At 48.4% G+C, this 19,173-nt stretch overlaps 1 protein-coding gene and 1 long non-coding RNA gene across 3 annotated transcripts in view; both read left to right on the forward strand.

Moving 5' to 3' along the window:
* Positions 1–837, forward strand: part of LOC307090502 — a 1,364-nt gene extending 527 nt beyond the window's left edge. The window contains exon 2 of the long non-coding RNA XR_013812656.1: positions 182–837. This is a non-coding gene — a long non-coding RNA (uncharacterized lncRNA). The remainder of the gene's footprint in view (positions 1–181) is intronic.
* Positions 838–1,267: 430 nt separating this feature from the next.
* Positions 1,268–16,245, forward strand: sap30bp (SAP30 binding protein). Of its 2 annotated transcripts, XM_079756387.1 has the most exons (11): positions 1,268–1,386; positions 2,294–2,418; positions 2,841–2,885; positions 6,539–6,581; positions 9,977–10,065; positions 12,260–12,351; positions 12,591–12,703; positions 13,330–13,388; positions 14,336–14,401; positions 14,613–14,700; positions 15,131–16,245. In XM_079756387.1, the coding sequence occupies exons 1-11, from the start codon at positions 1,275–1,277 to the stop codon at positions 15,310–15,312; spliced, it is 1,014 nt and encodes a 337-aa protein (XP_079612513.1). In that variant the 5' UTR covers positions 1,268–1,274; the 3' UTR covers positions 15,313–16,245. The 2 variants fall into 2 exon arrangements, with proteins under 2 accessions (XP_079612513.1, XP_079612514.1); XM_079756388.1 differs by lacking the exon at positions 14,336–14,401.
* Positions 16,246–19,173: the final 2,928 nt, after the last annotated feature.

Below are 19,173 nucleotides of genomic sequence, written 5' to 3' on the forward strand. Positions count from 1 at the left end.
ATGCACACACACATCTACACCAATAGCCCTATACACATGAACACAGTTTAGATCTGTATTTTGTATTTATCCCTTATTCATTCAGGAAGTCTCAACGACGGTTTGGTCTCTCTTTTTCAAGGAGACCTGATAGCATCAGTGATGAACATAACCTCCTCCGTCTCTCTCTCTCTGTACCCAGGGGCATGGAGGCCCCAGGCGCCGTGGTGCCTCCAGGGGACTGGATTGATGTTGTTGTGCAGCGCTTCCGCACCGAACCCTGGGCGCTGGCCGGTGCCGTGGTGATCGCCGTGTTTGTGCTGGGGATCCTCGCCCTGGCAGCGTTCGCCTGCCTCTTCGGATGCTGCTGCACTCTCAAAGAGAAGCGCATGAAGTCCAGGGACGCAGTGCTTTAGTTTAGACGTCTGTGGGTGTGAGTGTGTGTGTGTGTGTGTGTGTGTCTATGTGAGTGTATCTTTTTATGTGTCTATGTGTTTGTCACTATGTTTCATCTATCTGTGAGTCTCTGTGTGTGTGTGTGTGTGTGTGTGTGTGTGTGTGTGTGTGTGTGTGTGTGTGTGCGTGCGTGCGTGTGTGTATGTACGTGTGTGTGCGTGCGTGCGTGCGTGCATGCGTGCATTCGGTGTACGTGTGAGTGTGAGTTTGTGCGTGTGTGTGTCATTACCAAGAAAACTTGGTGTTGAGAGATGAGAGATTGTTTGTTCCTTGTGTGTCCATTTTTGTACATGTTTTGATCACAGTGCTTTAGATAGGCCCTAACTGTACATTATACTTTATTACATGGAAGAAAAATGCTGTACAAGAAACACAGGCCGAAATAAAGCTTTTGGTTACTGACTGAGAGTGTCGTGATGTTGTTTTGCCTCACAGTAGTCTTACTTGTTCGTGTTATAGCCTTTATTGTTTCGCACACACACACACACACACACACACACACACACACACACACACACACACACACACACATAAACCGAAGGTAAAGGGAAAGGGAAAAACTAGTAGGCCTTGTTTACAGATTAAATATTTTTACTGTAACATTTTATTAACGAGACATATTCGAGACTGGTGGGCCTTTTAAATAGGATATTATATATAAAAATATATAAAATCTGTCTGCAGGATGTTTGCACTACATTGGTTGTTATCAACTGTTCATTCTAATAGTCCTCCCGTTACTGTAAAATATGTTGCATGCTGTGACCACGCGCATGCGTACTGTGATCATTCAACCGTGTTCTTGGAGTGACGTACATACAGTGCGACTCAGTGCGTTTATGCGACGGGTGCTAGCAATGGCGAGCGGAAAAAAGAGTTCGCTTCTTTCGTCTTTGGCAGATTATGGAGACGACTCAGACCCAGATTCTGACATCGAAGACGAAGATACAGGTGAGTGTCATTTTATTAATACATGTGTGCGGTTTATGATTATTAAACGAGTCCAGATTCCCGCGGTTAGCCGAGCTGTCGCAACCAGCGCGTCGTTCGTATAGCCGACGTAAGCTTGTTGTTAGCCGCCGCAGAGCTAGCCGACACAAGTAACTTCAGCATCCACTAACTTCATCATCAGCTAACTGTATCTGATTTGATCTACGGTCTTTGTGTTCGTACCTTTTGATAACACGACGGTTATATTTAGATATAATTATGAAGTAAAAAAAAAGCGCAGAATGGATATAGTAGCATTCATGTTGCTCTAAAGACGTTCTGATTCTAATAATAGCGTTTTATTTGTTCTCAGTTTGCATTATTAAAAATCTGTCTCAAGTATAGATATGACTATATTGTTTACGTTATATGGCCTTGTTGTAACCCTCATTAATCATCATGATATTTGGTGGCGTTGCTCCGCCATTTTGTAGTTTTTTTAGGTACTGTAAATGTAAAATAATGTAGACAGTAACTTGAGCTAATGAAAAATATTCTCGCCCACGTTTTGGATGAGAAACGCAACGGCTGTTCAGCACAACGATGTCTCCCCATAAGGACATGTCATTGCAACTAAACAAGGAACAGACAACAGGACTACAAACTTTTGTGTTTGAAACTGCCTCAGTCAGTGTTACTCTTGATTAGCCTACGATACGCTACATGTGCGTTTATTTAGGACTTTACCTCGCTACAACTCTCTTTGAGTCCTCTTGAAATGGCCAACCAAAAAAATCCCCTGATGCCTTCTGATGCACAAGCCTGGTTCATATTGAAAACGAACGCATTTCAACACGCTGGCTTTCCTATGATTGAATCTTGACCAGAGTATTGATCCAATCTCGTTGTCCTCCTTCCTCCCCATTAGGAACAGAAGACCGATGGCGAGGTCTCGTCTCCGCCAGCTACGGAGAAGATGACATCAGCCGGGTAGAAGACCCAGAGAAGGTCCCATCTGAAGATGAGGAGAGCGGAGAAAGCTCCCGTCACTCTGTGAGTGTCTTTCTTTCCAGATCATTCAACTGTTTATCAGACAGTCTTGGTTTTCCCCAGTTTAAATAGGTTACCCTTACTGTGGTAGAACCGTCACTATACGTCGTGTGTAAGGGCCTGGATACAGGCTTGTAGAACAGCAGAGAAAATAATACATTGAGGCCGTAACTTTGAAATGGTTGGTTCTTCCTGAAAATCTGCATAGCACTACAGAATGTAACCAAATGCATTAGATGTTATTACATTCAAGTGAATAGAAGATATGATCTGAAACCGCTATTGACCAATGTGTTGTTCATCCTGAACGTCATCATTTAACATGTTTGTGTTAGTACATGTTTGTTGGATTCTCCCTTTTGAAAGACTACACTAGATGCAATGGGATGAAAACAATGTTTTCAATGGCCATTCTGTTTCTGTAGGAAATGGAGGAATCGGACGAGGGGAAGGATGCGGACGATGTGAAGGTATGTGAGCCCCTCCCCCCCCCATCCTATTGCTGTACAATTTGTACTTGGCCAGCGTCCCAGACGCTGTGTGTGTGCAGGATTCATTTCCTCCACTTTGTTTAACATCACTGACCACTAGGGGTGTAACGGTACACCTATTTGTACCGATCCGTCACGGTACAGGCACTTCTGGGCAAGTACAGAGGTGTACCGCGATACGTAAATGTGGCGTACATAGCGTTAATATGGCGAATGTAAAGGCTTGTTTTGCGATGTGGAATTTAAAACTTGAAGTCGGAGTTCCACCCGGACCTGTTAGCCAAAGTATACTACTCCGACTCCGTAGTCCGACTCCGTAACTACAGAGATCCCTCAGCAGCTCTCCGTCGGGATGTCAGATACGCAATGCCGCCCGATCTATCTTATATGTTGACTACAAACCATGTAAGCAGCAGTGTTGTAAATAAACTTCCAAAGCTTTTCAAATCTTATTTGGTGTTTTAATGGTCCTTAAGGGGCAAAGTACAAAGTAATTAAGGTGCAAAGTCAAACCGGAGAAGTTATTCAGGAAATGATTTTGTTAGAGGACCAATCGCAGCCCTTGCCGTCTTCCTTGCGTTGACCAATAGGTCCATGGCGTCGACGGATAGTTAGAAAATATTGGATGCGCACGTAAGCCCTCCGACAGGCTCTCCGACAGGCTCTCCGGCTATGGAGAGGGCTCTCCGTGTCTACGTACAGCACTTTAACATGCACACGCGTTTGAAAAGGCACCATCCAGGTGTTACTATCACTGTTGCTGTGCAAACCCCGCTCACAACACTATTTCAACAACCCCTGTCTGGGAATTCAGAAATGCATATGCCATAACCAAGTTTATTGGTGTTTTCATTGCTGCCTATCTACTGCTATTCTCTCAGTTTTTTTTAATTTTCCCCTTAAATATTAACCGTACCGTACCGTGACGTGACTTAAAAACTGAGGTACGTACCGAACCCTGACTTTTGTATACCGTTACACCCCTACTAACCACAGGTGAAATGCTGGCATGGTTTTAAGCCTGAAGTCCGGACCTGCGGTTTTCAATCATGTCACTAGGTGGTGCTGTGGCCATGAGAACATCATACTCAATTCCCTAGCAAGCACACAAACAACCTCCAAAGGGACTGGTAGTTTAAGTCTAATTGATAAGCCGAAGTTCTGCAGTGCAGCGTGGTTTGTATTTCAACCTCTTCGGCGGTAGGGTTATTAGCGTATTCTAGCTATTTGCTTTTCCTGCAGACACAGACTTGAGTCTCTGTGCCTGTCCCTCCTGGAACGCTGTGTACTGCAGGGTACCAGCATCCTGCCGGGACTAACTGGTACGGGTCGCTTAGGTGTGTTTGGGTGTGAGTCACTGATCAAACAAGCAGACACAATGGCAGGAGAGGTCATATCTGGGCAATCGCGTTTTCTGGAGCCAGATTCATGTGCTGCGATTGTGCGTTGTGTATCGCCAACGTTTCCCGCTCGTCTCCGTCCATAAAGAGTTTGAGAGGGTGATAAGTGAATAGGCACAGTAGAAGTATCCTCGCACACAATATGCTGTAAATGTGAAACCATTGTTTTCCATAGAGGTCCTTACACTGTCAAAAGCCCCCCTGGACACTCACCAAGAGCCACCGGCAATGACATCCAGCTCTTCTGAAGGCGCCTGAAACGGTGCCAATACTGTTTTACACTTTAATGAATTTAGCTTCATGTCAAACGTAGAATACGACCCAAGCAAGGTTTTCTTTAGCTGCCACTTGTTCAAATTGGTGCAGAGTGCTGCACTTGTCAGCCGGGTTGTGGCCAGAGTTAAGTAGCTGAAACTGGAGCTTTTTGAGTATCCTTTTATAAACTTGCACAATGTACTTTTTTCTAAGTTTTTGACACCTTGGCTGAAGGAAGAAGGGATACTCTGGGTGGGTTGGTTGTTGTGTGAGTTTCTTTCTTTTGGTCATTATTGTGAATAGTTTTGAACAAAAGTTCAGTTGACTCATTGTGCACGTCAATATGGCACGTTGTTCACACACATAGTTTAATAAACCTACCGCCAGTTGTCGTAAAAGGAATGAAAACATTAAAAAAATAGACTTTTCCTGAACTTCCTGTCGGAGATAAATAAAAAGCAAATCTTATATATGACTCGACTATGGCAGAAGAACCTTTTCAGTTTGTGTGCGGTGTGAACCTTCATTAAGATCACAGGAAGATGGATCTCTCCACTGGTCTATCCCCTGTCCCTTGCTGCTGTTGACTTTGAGTTATCACGGGCCAGTGGCGAAACCTCAGCAGAGGGTTTACTCAAAGCAGCCGCTGCCAAACTCAATCTGTAGGTGGCGGGGGGGCCGGCGATATACAGAAACGAAGGTAAATCACCCTCACATTGACTCAGCATTTAGGGGGAAGCGAGGAGAAGATGGTCGTGAATTTAGAAAGCGATGACGGAGCACAGCAGTTCATCTCTCCCAATCCACTCAGAGGAACATTAATAACGGCGCCACACTGGGCTTCTTTGCTGTTCATTTATCCTCCAGAACCCTGGAGAGAGCACAGTTGAGTTAAACACCCAGGTTTAGCCAGACTAATTCCCCCTTCTGGATCTGACGCCGATGTATCACACAGCAATGCTAAACCCTATTTCTATATATATGCCACCCTCAAGAGGATCTGGTGAAATCTCTCACCGCTCTGCTGCATCTTACTCGAGGCATTGGTTGGTGCGTGCTCGTCACTAGATATCCAGCTCTTCATCTTCCTGTTTTTGTAGGGCGTTTTTTTAATGATTAAACTATCCGGAAATACAAATTAAAATAAAGTCTTAAGTTAGTTAATGTATAACAGCCGAAAAGATAACATTTGTCCAAGTGATGAGAGCCGGTTGATAACATGTTGTGTGAGCTCTTCCAAGTCTGGCTCACAGTGGGGCTGTACTCATTGTGATCTCTATGAGCGATGTGAGTATTAGGTTGGTAGGTTAGCGTCGTGACTCAGGATACCTCATCTCCAGCCCAGTGTCTCTGCGAGCAGGAGAGCTCTTCGCCCCGCTCTGAGAAACATGCACTCCTTACTTTAGTTTCCTCACTAGCTCTCGGCGTATCATCGCGTGTGAGAATGCGGCATTGCTTTGGTAGAAACGGATGAAGTTCGCAAAACTGTCTCTCCCCCCTCCCCCCCCCACTCATTCCTCCACAGGCATTGGCCGGCACCGGGGCGAATCTCTGAAGTGTCGGTGTGGTTGCTAGGTGACGGCTTTTGTGTGACGCCGTGCCAGTGAATAGGAGCTCTGTGGCTTTTCTTCTCGACCGGTTTTGGTGCCAGCAAAGCAGGCCCATATTTTAGACCACGCCCACGTCCCTCCGAGCCCCTACTCCTTTTCATTTGATGGCATTATCTTTAGAATACCCCAGACTCTGGCCTGTTATTTACTGTTATGTGTGTGTCCATTGTGTGTACGAACCAAGCTCTCATGCTCTCTGTGTAAAGTTTCATTAGCACCTCTGCTTCCAACAGGCCCCCCGTTTTATAATTCCAGAAAGGGGGGTGGGTGTGTGTGCCCAGTGAGCCAGCAGAATACCAATGCTCCTTCTCGCCGTCATTCTTACTGTCCTCCTCATCTATATTCTCTCCTTTCTTCTGCTTCACAGGAGATCCCAGAAGCAGAGAGGAAGAACCCTCACGAGCTTGTCGGTGAGTACAACACACACCCGCACAAGTAGTCATTTGCTGACTCACACACACCTGGGTTTCCTCACGAGCCAACCTGAGCTGCCAGCATCAGGCCCCAATCCCCGCCCACGGGATGTTCCCCGTAATAAACCGCCACATGTATACGCCCCATGATTTATTTAAGGTCAATTGCGCCGTTCGCGTCTAATCACCGTATGCTTAATGATCGATTTTTTACGAGGGTGGCGTTTTCAATAGGTCTCGTGATTCATGAGCAGATAGTGCACACCACAGGTGAGTGTACAGGACGTGAGTGAGCTGGGGAGCGGCCCCTGCGTACACCGTCATAAAGGCTTGGCAGCCTAGTACAGAAAACAGAACCGCATCCATTAGAGCCTTTCACGGCGTCTGTTCCATTTTGGGGAGAAAGGAAGTGAGTGGTGCCGTTTGCCCGTATTTGTCGTAGACGTGCATGCATGGACGTGATGTTCTGAATAAATCAACCTAACCTTGAAGCGGATTGATGCAATAATGTGCTGCCGTGGAGTTTAGTGTTGGTTACAAAGGGTGTGTTGGAGCAAGAGGGAGACCTGGAATAAGGACCCAGTTCAGTTCCAGTTGGTTCATGTCAAATTGTTCACGATAACAAGAAGGGACGATGTTCTGATGAAGATCTCTCAGGAAAGCCATGTTGGCGGGACGAAAAACCACTTTTGTTTGTCTCCCTGATGATGATGCCCCCATACCTACCGAAAAACGCCCTTTTCTGTCCAAGATTCCTTACCCGAGCGCATTCATCCCCTGAATGGACTTATTTTTATTTTGACAGCCATAGCCATAGCAAAAAGTCATTAGCATGAGACCCTTAGACTCCTCAACCGGTTGACCAGTCTCTGACTCATGGTCGTCGGGGAAACGAGGCGTTTGGCATTCCTGCCGCTGCGCTGGGCTCTATCATCGTCTGTAAATGTCACCCCCCCTCTCTGGCCCAGGAGCCCCCCACCAGCAGGCTGAACGCGGGTCATTGTCCCCTCCCCGACAGAGTGGACACAGCCTCCCTCTGTGGCCGGCTTGACCCAGACCCCCGTGCCACATCCGTCTGCCGTCGGACTTGGGGTCGTTCCGAGAAGGACAGCTGGCACGTTTTGATTGGCCTCGTTCAGCACCCACCCCACTCTCACCCCCAATCAGTGCTCGTTTAGAGGGTCGTTAAGCTCTGTGAAGGGTTCTGAGTGGCCTTGTCCGTTTTTAAACTCTCAATTTCGGTATGAAGTTCGGCACACTCCCGACCAACCCTGGGTTAGGGTGAGTTTTGTTTTGTAACCCGAGGTTATGTTTACTGTCATCAGGGCTGATCAGGGCTGGGCCCCTCCCTTGGCTCTGACACTGCAACGTGTCGATCTGAACTCCTTTCTTAAACGTTTCAAAGCTTTATTCGTAGTCAGAGTTGACCCGCAACAATAGTCATGTCTGGAGCGGCACTCTTGATCACTGAGTGAGTCACTGCCATCATAGCCCAGGGTTAAAATAATGTGGTTAAATTTTACAGGTTTACAAGTTGTCTGTAGATAAAATGAATTGAAGATACTGTGATCAGCTGTTTACAAAGGGTTCTTTGTACCTCCGTGAGTCACTCTGAATATGTGGTCTGGGACAGGGGCGTGAAGACAAATCAATGGAATCATAAAGATCTCCCGCACCAATACCCGCTAAAGCTTTTCGTGGTGAGTTGGGATTATAGGGCTTCCCTTATCCAAACCAACTTTGTCTCTCATGGTTTCTTGTTCTTTTTTGCAACCGCGATATGTACTTTTGGTATTTTGTGACTGTGTGTGCATGATTCAGTGTCTAACTGACTCACGTCAACCTGCCCATGCAGGTTCCGTCTCTTCCCCTCTCCCTAATGTTCGATTAGTATAGCCTGAGGCGCAGGTTTCCTCTGTGTGCTCCGTATAACGCGGTGTACGATGTGTGTACATGCGTTTCCATACACCTTCTCACGTGTGCGCGCGCGTCACCGGTCTCCAGGAATAATTATCCTTGTGGAGATTCCATGCCGTACCTCGTATGCTCCCTGCATACGTGTGTGCCTTAAACCACGCACGTATGCACAGGCACTTGGTGTGTTTTTGTGTGTGAACCCAGCTGGGGACACACCTTTCCCCCCCTCCTTCTGGTGGACGCTCTCTGCTGACAGGCGTTCCAGCTTCATGTCTTGTTGGTGTGAAGACGTTCTTGAGGCGTTCCCTCATGCGAGGGTCCGTATCCTCTCGCGACTCGTGTCGGGGCGCCAGAGAGACCCAAGGTGGGCCCACGGGGTCCGACCCCTGATTCAAGTGACTGAAAGGTCGCCTGAGTCGCGTAGACTCTGGGCATAGGACGTAGGCGCACGGGGCAGGACGTAGGCCCATAGAACACAGCGCTTGGGCGCCTCGCCGCCAGTGACGACGGCATCGCGGTATACCGCCGTTCTTAATCTATGATAATGCATCGGCGAGAAAGCTCTCCCTTTCAACCGAGTTCTGACTCGTTGACATGCATGCCTTTTGTTAAAAAAGCAAGCTGGAAAGGACGTACACACACACACACACACACACACACAGTGATTGACAGTGTTGAAATGGTTGTTAAGACACACTGTACCCCTGCGCTGTTGTGACGCGGAGGAATGCCTGGCCCGCGGTCAGAGAAAGCAAAGCGGAGAAGAATTGGGAGTCAAGAATTAACATGTGGAGACTGAGGCAGGGGAGCCTCCCCTCTGACAAGTCTCGACAGCGGCCCCTCCCTGCCCGCCGGGCTCCCTCTCTCCCCTTTCCTCCCCTCTCCCCTCTCCTCCCTCTCTCCCCTCTCCTCCCTCTCTCCTCCCTCTCTCCCCTCTCCTCCCTCCTCCCCTCTCCTCCCTCCCTTGCGCACTTGTTTGCTCTCTCTGTCTCTCGCCCTCTGTCTTCATTCCAACACTCTCCCCCCAGGGACCCCATAGTCCCAGTGAAGATGTGGTCTGTCTTGTCTATCTGTCAATAAAGCGTTGTGTGCTCCTGGTGGGGGTCTTTTATGAAGCCCAAGGCGTGGCCTTGGGGAGCACACAGGGAATGTTCTGTTGTGCGTTGTCGTGCTGCAGTCGCACTGTGTGTTGAGTCACTCTGGAGCCGATTATCAACACAATAACCATAACGAGTCTCCTTAAAGCTGTTCCCCCAGAGTCGCCCTCCCCCCCCCCGCTCTGTTTTTAAGAATGCCCGCTTGGCACTCGACCAGCACAGTGGATTTCACTGGTTTGCTCTGAGCTGAACACTGCTCCGCATCGACCTGTAAGACCAAAACACGTTGTTACTGCAGGCTGTAGAATTTAATGTGGACTTGATGTGTGATTGTTCATTGATTTATCGCCGTCCTCTCTCTCTCTCATCTCCGTCCAGCGCTCTTCTCTGAGAAAGTGAGGAACATGTCGCCGGACAAGATCCGGATTCCCTCGGAGCCGGCTGGTCGCTGCCCCAGCCACTTGCAGGTAAGCACCCCCGGGTTCTGTGGGCCTGTTGCAGGACAGGTCAGGTAGCCACCGGATCCCCGGATCACCAGACTAGGCATGGGATTAGTGAGGAACGGTAAATGGACTGCATATGTTTAACGCTTTTCTAACCAGTTGCCACTCAAAGTGCTTTTCGATATTGGCAAACGTTCACCCATTCATGCACACATTCACACACCGACGGTGGTGTCAGCCATGCAAGGCGACGGCCAGCTCGTTGGGAGCAGTGAGGGTGAGGTGTCTTGCTCAGGGACACCTCGAAAATCAGCTAGGAGGAGCCAAGGATCGAACTAGCAACGGTTACCAGCCAAGCCGCTCTATCCAGAGCGGCTTGGCTCTGGATAGATATAAAAAAAGATCCCCAAATCACCAGACTAGGATTTGGATTCGAGAGCCGTGTGAATATTTGAATTGGGGTTTTACCAACCCCATCGATATCCCCTATAATGCATGTCTTTGGGCTAGCCCTAATGGCCATAATCAGACCGTTTCCAGATGGTGTCCGAGCCAAGACAAGTAAAGCCTGATAGTGGAGTGCAATAAAGTGATACCATTGGATAATGACGGTCATAAAGACAATATAAGTTTATTGCTGTCTGTTCACATTTAACTTTGCAAGATCACAGGGTATGGCGGCTACGCGTTCAAACTATTTCACCACCTCCACCGTCTCAATAGGTGCTTATGGGGTTGTTGTTGATGCCGTTTTATCCTCGGTGTTGTTGAACGGTTTCCATGGTGGGAACCCATCTCCCGGGGCAGACCTGGGCGTGTCACTGGTCTCTGGGACTGGGTTGATACCTGTCTCTGCCCGGTAGGCCACGCCCTGCTCGAATCGCAGGCCCTCTGATGAGCGATGGAGAACTCTGTGTTCTGCAACCACTGTCGATGGCTTCCAGGAGGAAATAACTGCAGACTTCCACGCGTACACTTGATTCATTAACAAACGTTGTACCGGGGAATCAAACGCTAAATATTAATAATATATAATTAATGAATAAGAAGCTTTTTAAAACAACACCTGGAACAAGATCAGTGAATTAATTTGTGCAATTTTAACTATACAAATATAAAAAAAAAAAAAATGCTGAACAACTTTGTCAAAATAACAACTGAAACAAGACCAGTCAAAGAATTGTATCTATACAAATGTTTTTTGACAACTTTAAGGTGGCAGGCGCGTGTTGCTAAGGAGGCCGGCTAAGCTGTAAAGTGCTGTCGGAAACCCTGCTATAGTATGACCCGTTATCGTCTTACCATATCGTTTCAGCTTCACCTCATCTCCATCCGCCGTGCCACTGTGCAAGGCCTCCGGCTACAGGCTAGTCTTGCTCAATCTCTCTCTGAGCCATTAAGGCAGGACTGCAGTTTTGCAACCGGTGGGAGGTTGACTGGGGACAGTTAGTCACTGAGCGAGAGCAGCTGAGTTGCACACAGAATGTTTGCTTTGCTACATGCGCACGCACACCCGGGCCACTGATTCACCCCTCAAAACCCTGCCTTTGGGGCGTAGGTGATGTGGAGGGGCCAGGAAGGAGATGAGACAGACAGGGAGTGGGTTTCGTTTGATTGAAGGGTTTCGTTTGATTGAACTTTGCATTCAAATAATCGGAACACCATTCAGCCAATTATTGCATAATTGAGCATTCTGACCCAACCAGAACGTGGCAAATGCAGCTTATTCTTTCGATTGTACGATTATTCATACAACTGTACAGTAAAACCCCAGGTTCACAGGATCCTGTGAACCCACTACTAAGGTACCTGACCCCATTGCTCGCTCCAGAAAAACTTCCCCGCCCATTCATCAGTTCCCCATATATCTCCATCTATCTCAGTGGAGTCCACGGCTGGACTTCACAGCCACCAGTTCTAGGGCCAGGTCCTTGTGGTTCGAACCTACTTGTCAAATGCTTCCCCAGGCCTATCAGAAACCCAGGATGCACAATGGCTTCATTCACCCTGGCCTCTCCCGGGGCCCTATGCACATATGTTATGTGCTGTTTATTTTGGTCCTGTCGAAGAAACAACCACTGCGTGTTTATGTTGCGTTTCAGCTAGGGGGCTAGATCCAGGGAGTTTGTGCTCTCTCTCTGCGAGAGCAGAGAGGTCTGCTCTCGCTCTGTTCCTCCCGAGCACGTTTTAATCAATCCGCTTGCTTCCCCCCCCCCAGGAGAAGATCTGTAAGCTGTACGAGAGGAAGCTGCAGGAAGGCTTCGACACCAACAAACACATCCAGAAGAAGAAGGAGTTCAGGAACCCCAGGTGCCCAACTTGGAACCAGACGACACGCCCTGAGCGCACAAAGCTTTGAGAACCAACATGGCAGCACATTCAAACACATTAGCATTCTCTCCCTACATTCTCTTACGATCAACACTGAAGCAAGACCGTTCATCTTTCTCTTCCCCTCCCAAACACAGACCGATAGCAGATGTTAGCCGTTAAATCACCCGCTGTCAAGGCCTCCTCATTGACGTCTAACGCTTGCTCGTTCTCCTCAGTATCTACGAGAAGCTGATCCAGTTCTGTGGAATCGACGAGCTGGGGACCAACTACCCCAAAGACATGTTCGACCCCCACGGCTGGTCGGAAGACTCTTACTACGAAGCCCTCGGTGAGAGGACCCCTTCCAACTGACTTAACCCATTCAGACCGGATCACGCATCTGTGCGTGTTTACCTTTTAATGGTAAACACGCATTGATGCGCAATCCGGTCTTAACCCATTTGTACCGGCTGCGCGGAGCAACATTGTATCTACTAGATACAATGTTGCGCCGCACAGCAGCCGGTACAAATGGGTTGAAAGTGCATTCACCCCAAAAATGAAGGCGCGGCACGAATTCATACAATGTCAATGCAAAGAAGCGTTTCGACTTTTAGACAAATTTTCCACCAGAAAGACCCGCGGCTCGAATTAATGAATGGCGCGAATACCTGGTTCACGCTGATTTGTTCTCTATAATATATAATATGGCCAAAAGTGGTGTGCGCCACCGATGATACTACGAACCCTAAACAATGGCGTTGGGTCTCTGGTGCCTCCACAGTAAGTAAAGACTCATAGTGCCGGTAATCCCCGCCATGGTTTGAGGATGAATTGGCAGAAAGAAAAGAGAGCCCTCCTCTTCCAATATTCTTCAAAACACTTGTGCGATCAAAAGCTTTTGGTGTGAACACACAGTACGTGTGATTTAAAAAAAGTTAAACAGCCTCTAATTCCCCTGCTTCCAACCCACAGCTAAAGCCCAAAAGGTGGAGATGGACAAAATGGAGAAGGCCAGGAAGGACCGAACAAAGGTGAGAACAGTCTGCTGAACCCAGCAGCTCGCAGGAGTCGACAGCTCCTGCGCCTTCGTCGTGGGGGCGGCAAGTCTCCACCAGCTGCCTTCCATGCTCAGTTGTTAGGACACACACGCATAGAAGGCACCACTGCCAAATATCAGCCTTTGTTACGGCAGCACAATGTGTCTGTTTGTGTCTGTGTGTACCTGCAACGGTTGCTCTCCAGGTTCAATCCCCTAATCGGATTGGGATTGAGGAATCGTTTGGGGGGGGGGGGGTGGTGTTGCTATGGTAATGAAACTCAGGGTGCATCACGCAGTGAGTTTCAAAACCATTGCAACCCCCCCTCCCTGTGATACTCTCAATCCCATCCCTGCATCATCATCATCATCATCATCATCCTCCCATAACCGCATTCCTGTTAGAGCTTGGCAAGCAACGTGCGTGCACGGGTCACTGGTGAGGTGGCCACCCAACAGCCAGGTGAGTCGCCGGCCTCACTTCCGCTGACTGTTCATGACGGTGATCGGAACCGAGGCCGTCCACATACAGGGCTGTCGGGGGATCTCTGCACCAGTGGCATGTCCACGCACGTTAGTTAAGAGTGATCCAGCGCTGGCTGGGTTACCAAGGCGCAGCGGTGGGAGGGCTTCCGTCTGGTGAAACCTGCGCTAAAAGGTGGCCTACACAGACTGAAACGAGTCCATGCACCATAGACCGTGAACAAAATGCAGACGCAGTGTCTCTAACGTCACCCACAGGTTTACAGACAACCGTTGTGGAGCTGTACGTTTGCGCTACCATTGCTTGAGAGCAGGAAGGATTTATATTTGGCTCATTGTGGGTGGGAATTGAATGGAGTCTCATTAATATTCAACCAGCTGAGGTCCTGACCGATCAAAGACAAACATGTATTCACTTTGTGCTAAGACAATGAAACCAATTTCTCCCCATTGACTTAGAATGGTGGCGGGTCTTTCTACAACCAACCACCGCGAGTCCCCTATAGGCCGGTAGAGGAACTCCACGTGAGTCACCTCTCCAAGGGCTCGATGTGTCCTCAAACATTCACAATTTAAACTATGCGTGTGTCGTAGATGTTCACGGCTGCAGCTGCTTCCAATCGTCAACAATAACCAGACGCACATGGTCGTGGCGCGTCTCGCCACACCCTCAGCGCTGACAGCTGTCCATAAATACTCTTGTTGTTCCTTTTGTTTTCCTGGCCTCTTTCCCAAGATTGAGTTTGTGACTGGCACCAAAAAGGGCACCATTGCCGCCAACACGGCCGCCTTGGCTTCCAGCACCACCAGCACCACGGCCACAGGTGAGGACTCCTGGGGTACAACGACTGATACTAAGGCCTTAGAGCGGGGACCTCTGCACCGTAGAGCGGACTCTCTGGCACCTTAGAGCCGGACTCTCGGGCACCTTAGAGCCGGACTCTCGGGCACCTTAGAGCCGGACTCTCGGGCACCTTGGAGGCGGACTCTGGAGCACCTTAGGGCCGGACTCTCAGGCACCTATAGGCTTGCCTCACTTTGTGAATGAACTTTTGACGTTGGATGAAGTTGTGCCTTCATTGGGTCTCGTTGTTCTCCATAATCACAACAAAGTGGCCAGATCTATAGCGATGGCCGGTAGTCAAGCTTGAGGAACCTCGAGACTCAACCCAAACACGAACCCGGTTCTCCTACTCCCCGGCTGACCTTGTTTCCCGTGTCTCCTCCTCCTCCTCCTCCTCCTCCTCCTCCCAGCCGAGGCTCAGAAGAGGAAGAGCAAGTGGGACTCGGCGGTTCCAGTGACCTTGGCCCAGCCCCCACTGCTCCCCACCGGCGGGCCTATCCCCGGGGTGGTCTCCGTGACGACCACCGCCAGCGGAACCAAGACCACCGTCATATCGGCGGTGGGCACCATCCTGAAGAAGGCCAAGCAATGAGATGGTGGTGGTGGTGGTGCTGCGGGTGGAGTCTGTGTGCGCGAATGAATGACTTGGTGGATGCTGGGTGTGTGTGTGTGTTTTGTGTTGTTTCAGTCTCAGATTTACTGACCCTCAGTTTGGACAGTCCTCTCATCCTGACCCTGGTCACAGCTGGACTACAGTCCTCTCATCCTGACCCTGGTCACAGCTGGACTACAGTCCTGTTCCTGACCCTGGTCACAGCTGGACTACAGTCCTGTTCCTGACCCTGGTCACAGCTGGACTACAGTCCTCTCATCCTGAGCCTGGTCACAGCTGGACTACAGTCCTGTTCCTGACCCTGGTCACAGCTGGACTACAGTCCTCTCATCCTGAGCCTGGTCACAGCTGGACTACAGTCCTCTCATCCTGACCCTGGTCACAGCTGGACTACAGTCCTCTCATCCTGACCCTGGTCACAGCTGGACTACAGTCCTCTCATCCTGACCCTGGTCACAGCTGGACTACAGTCCTCTCATCCTGACCCTGGTCACAGCTGGACTACAGTCCTGTTCCTGACCCTGGTCACAGCTGGACTACAGTCCAAGCGGTTGGCTTCTGTTGAAGCTCCGCATGGACCCTCTCTGCAGTCACAATGGTTCTGTGTTTCAGATCTCCACGTTCTCCACGATAGAAATGTTGGGCTCAACGTTTGTAGATGACCGCCTTTTTGGATTCCAGAGCCGAGGAGTTGACCTGATTTCTTCTCACTGTTTTCACAACTTTCCCATAACCTCCCCCCCCCCCCCCAAACCTCTCCCCCACAACGGCAGACATGTTTTAATTGGCTTCTTGTCATGTTATTTTTTTCCTTGTTCTTTTCCAACTGCCTATTGGAATTCCAAACTGAGTGTTGTTTTTTAAACGGTTGTACATATGTATCAGTTTTGAAAATTAAAATGACTAACTGCATCTTTTCAAATCGGTTGTCTTCATCTGTTTCTTTTTGAACTTATCTGAGATACGAATGCATTTCTGCTATACCAGTACCATGAAACACATTGGCATCCAGTTAAATGCCAACAGGGTTTGTGTTTGTGTAAGTGGGCGGGTTTAACTGTGGAAATGAAAAGGATGACCTTGTTTGCTGGAAGCAAACTCCCTTTGAGTGAAGGCATGTGCCTGAATCATCTTCACAGGAAAGTATCTCCCACTCCAGTACACACACGCACCAACTGTGCTACAGCTGGAGATGTGATTGATATCTACCTCTCACGTCACACCTAAATGGTTGAAGTCATCCCTCTCAAGATAAACCTTCGATCTGCATGAACACTTTTTGTTAACGTTTTGTAAAGTGGTAGGGGTTTTCTTGGGGCCTTATTATTTCCCTTTTCATCCTAACATGCAATTGTTCACCAGACCCAGAAGAATCTAATGTTTTGCTGACCGGTGTGTCACACAATCTGTGTTATGTTCCATAACCTCTCAATATTTTTTGGATTAAAGGGATATTTCGGCTATAATGGCTTCCCTAGGCCCACTGCTCGCTGGTGTAATGCACACGTCCTCTGTAAAGGCACTCTGATTCCGAGCAGGCTGTAGGCTGGTGTAGAGAGAAAACAGTATGACATACAGCAGGAAAGAACAGGCCAACCTTCACCTGTCCCACCTTTGCACGCAGACCTGCCCAACATAGCCCCCGATTGGCTAATTAGACTGCAATGCAATGGAAAAATATCAAAACTTTTTTTGTATTTTCACGTTTTTTTGGGTTTTGTTTTTTTTGTTGGTGAATCCTATATAAACTTATCCTATTAAACCGTAAGTATAATTTTGATCGTATTGTTATGTGCAAATTGATTTCTTAAGAGTAGTGTACTTAAACATAGTAGGCCGGCTAAGAAGTAGATTGATCGGAAGCCGTTCAAAGAGTGTCCATTGTGCGCTAAAAGAGCGCAGTGATCCCAGAGCGCTTTTCTCATGTTAATGCGGACAGTTTGGCACGCAGGGAGCCATGACCTCCAGGAGAGAGCTGGGAATAGACTCTCTTTCGGACCTATTTTACTGAAGCTTTGAATTTGAACGTTTACTCATCAAACGTTACCTAGACCATCTTTAGCCGTTATCTGATGACTTATGGTTTCATTGGAGTTTCTGGGCTGAGATCCATCTTTGCAGACTGCGCCACTCGGACCGGTGTAGCGCGCCTTGTGCGATGTAAGTAGTCTGCTGTTGTTTCAGAGGACTTCAAGTTGCATGTTATTTTGTTGTTGTTGATGCACAATATAACACTTTCGATTAAACGATTGGACAATAAAGCTACATTATAACTTCTGAGACCTATATTTTTCTCAGACCTGTTGACATTTTCCTAATGCACTGTGATAATGTATTTTACATGTATAGAAACTATTGAAACATATTTGAACTTCAGACGGCAATATCTGAACTACACAAGTACGAACGACGAAGAAGAAAGCTCATTGCCCATGGGCGTATGTTTTGTCGTTAGTGTTTGGCGGTAGGGGCATGCTTTGCCCCTAAGGAATGACTGAAAATGTCCCGAGCAATATATCCTATTGATATTGATTATATACGCCCTTGCCATTGCCCCGCCCGTTTCTGAGTGACAGCTCTATGATGACTGAACCTTTCCTTGGTTTGATTAGCGAGGGAGGAGAGTGGGGAAAAGGCTGTTGTTATTGTTTTCTTAAATCTTCCTGTAGAACTTTCCTTGCAGAGGAAATGTGTGGATAATAAGTGCGAAGTCCATGCATGTGTAGCCTATTCACTGTTTTGAAAGTATGATATTCATCATCATTAGCTAGGCCTAACTTACATCTAAAATTAACGAACTGCAGTTGCCAGGAACGTTTAAGACCCTCATAACCCTCATACTGTGTAGCCACTGGCTACAGAACATCTAGGAGTTTAAGCACCTTATTGAAATGAACAATACATGGGGAGAAAACGGTCTGTTTCTTAACGCTTCTTCCTTCTATTAGGCTACACTGAATCCTTCACTAGTTATGCACACACACACACACACACACACACACACAAAAAAAAAAACACATACACGCACACACACTCTGTACACAGGCAATGCCAGGTTGGCAGGTTTCAAGGAATGCACAATCTCCAGCCTGCTCTCTGAAAAACACCATCTCCTCCACCACCACCACCACCGCACCCACCTCCACCACCTTCCCCAGCACTGCCCAACACCACCTCCTTCACCACTGGGTTGACACACCACCTTCTCCCCTATCACCTTCACCACCACCCACCACTGGCACCTACTTCTCCACCACTACCACCATCACCTCCACCTCCACCTCCACCTCTTCTACCAGCTGATAGTAATAACAATTTCAAAGGGATACAAATTGAAAGGCTATTACATGTGCTTTGTTCAAATGTGGCAACAATGGGTGCATGGGTCACATTTTTGACCAGGGAAAGAATTCCCCCCCCCCCCCCCCCCCCCCCCCCCCCCGAGTGTGTCTGATACACTTGTGTAAGAGAGAGAGAGAGAGAGAGAGAGGAAGTGACAGAGAGACAGAAAGAGATATGGACAGAGAGAGATGGAGAGATAGACACCGATAGACAGAGAGAGAGGGGGGGATAGACAAAGAAAGAGAGAGAGGGAGACAGATAGGGAGAGAGAGACTGAGAGGGAGAGATAGACAAAGAGAGAGAGGCGGTACAGAGCGGTGTTATGTGTTCTCCTGAGGGCATGTGTTCTGCACGGTCTGCCCCTCCCATGGGGTTGGGAGCGGGCCACATGGAAGGGGAGGAGCCTGGATCTCTCCTCTCTCAAGCCCACACAGGTGAGTACCCGCCTGGGAGGAATGCATCGAGCAAGGGTTAGGCGTGGAGGATGAGGAGGTGGGA

The sequence above is a fragment of the Pollachius pollachius genome (genome assembly GCF_949987615.1).
Source record: "Pollachius pollachius genome assembly, chromosome: 19".
In the NCBI taxonomy this organism is placed as follows: Eukaryota; Metazoa; Chordata; class Actinopteri; order Gadiformes; family Gadidae; genus Pollachius; species Pollachius pollachius.

Bases quoted from the DNA above. Each gene is read 5' to 3' on its own strand.
- sap30bp (XM_079756387.1), top strand. From the start codon at position 1,275: ATGCGACGGGTGCTAGCAATGGCGAGCGGAAAAAAGAGTTCGCTTCTT. The intron at 1,387-2,293 runs GTGAGTGTCATT...CCTCCCCATTAG, and splicing joins CATCGAAGACGAAGATACAG to GAACAGAAGACCGATGGCGA. The intron at 14,701-15,130 runs GTGAGGACTCCT...TCCTCCTCCCAG, and splicing joins CACCAGCACCACGGCCACAG to CCGAGGCTCAGAAGAGGAAG.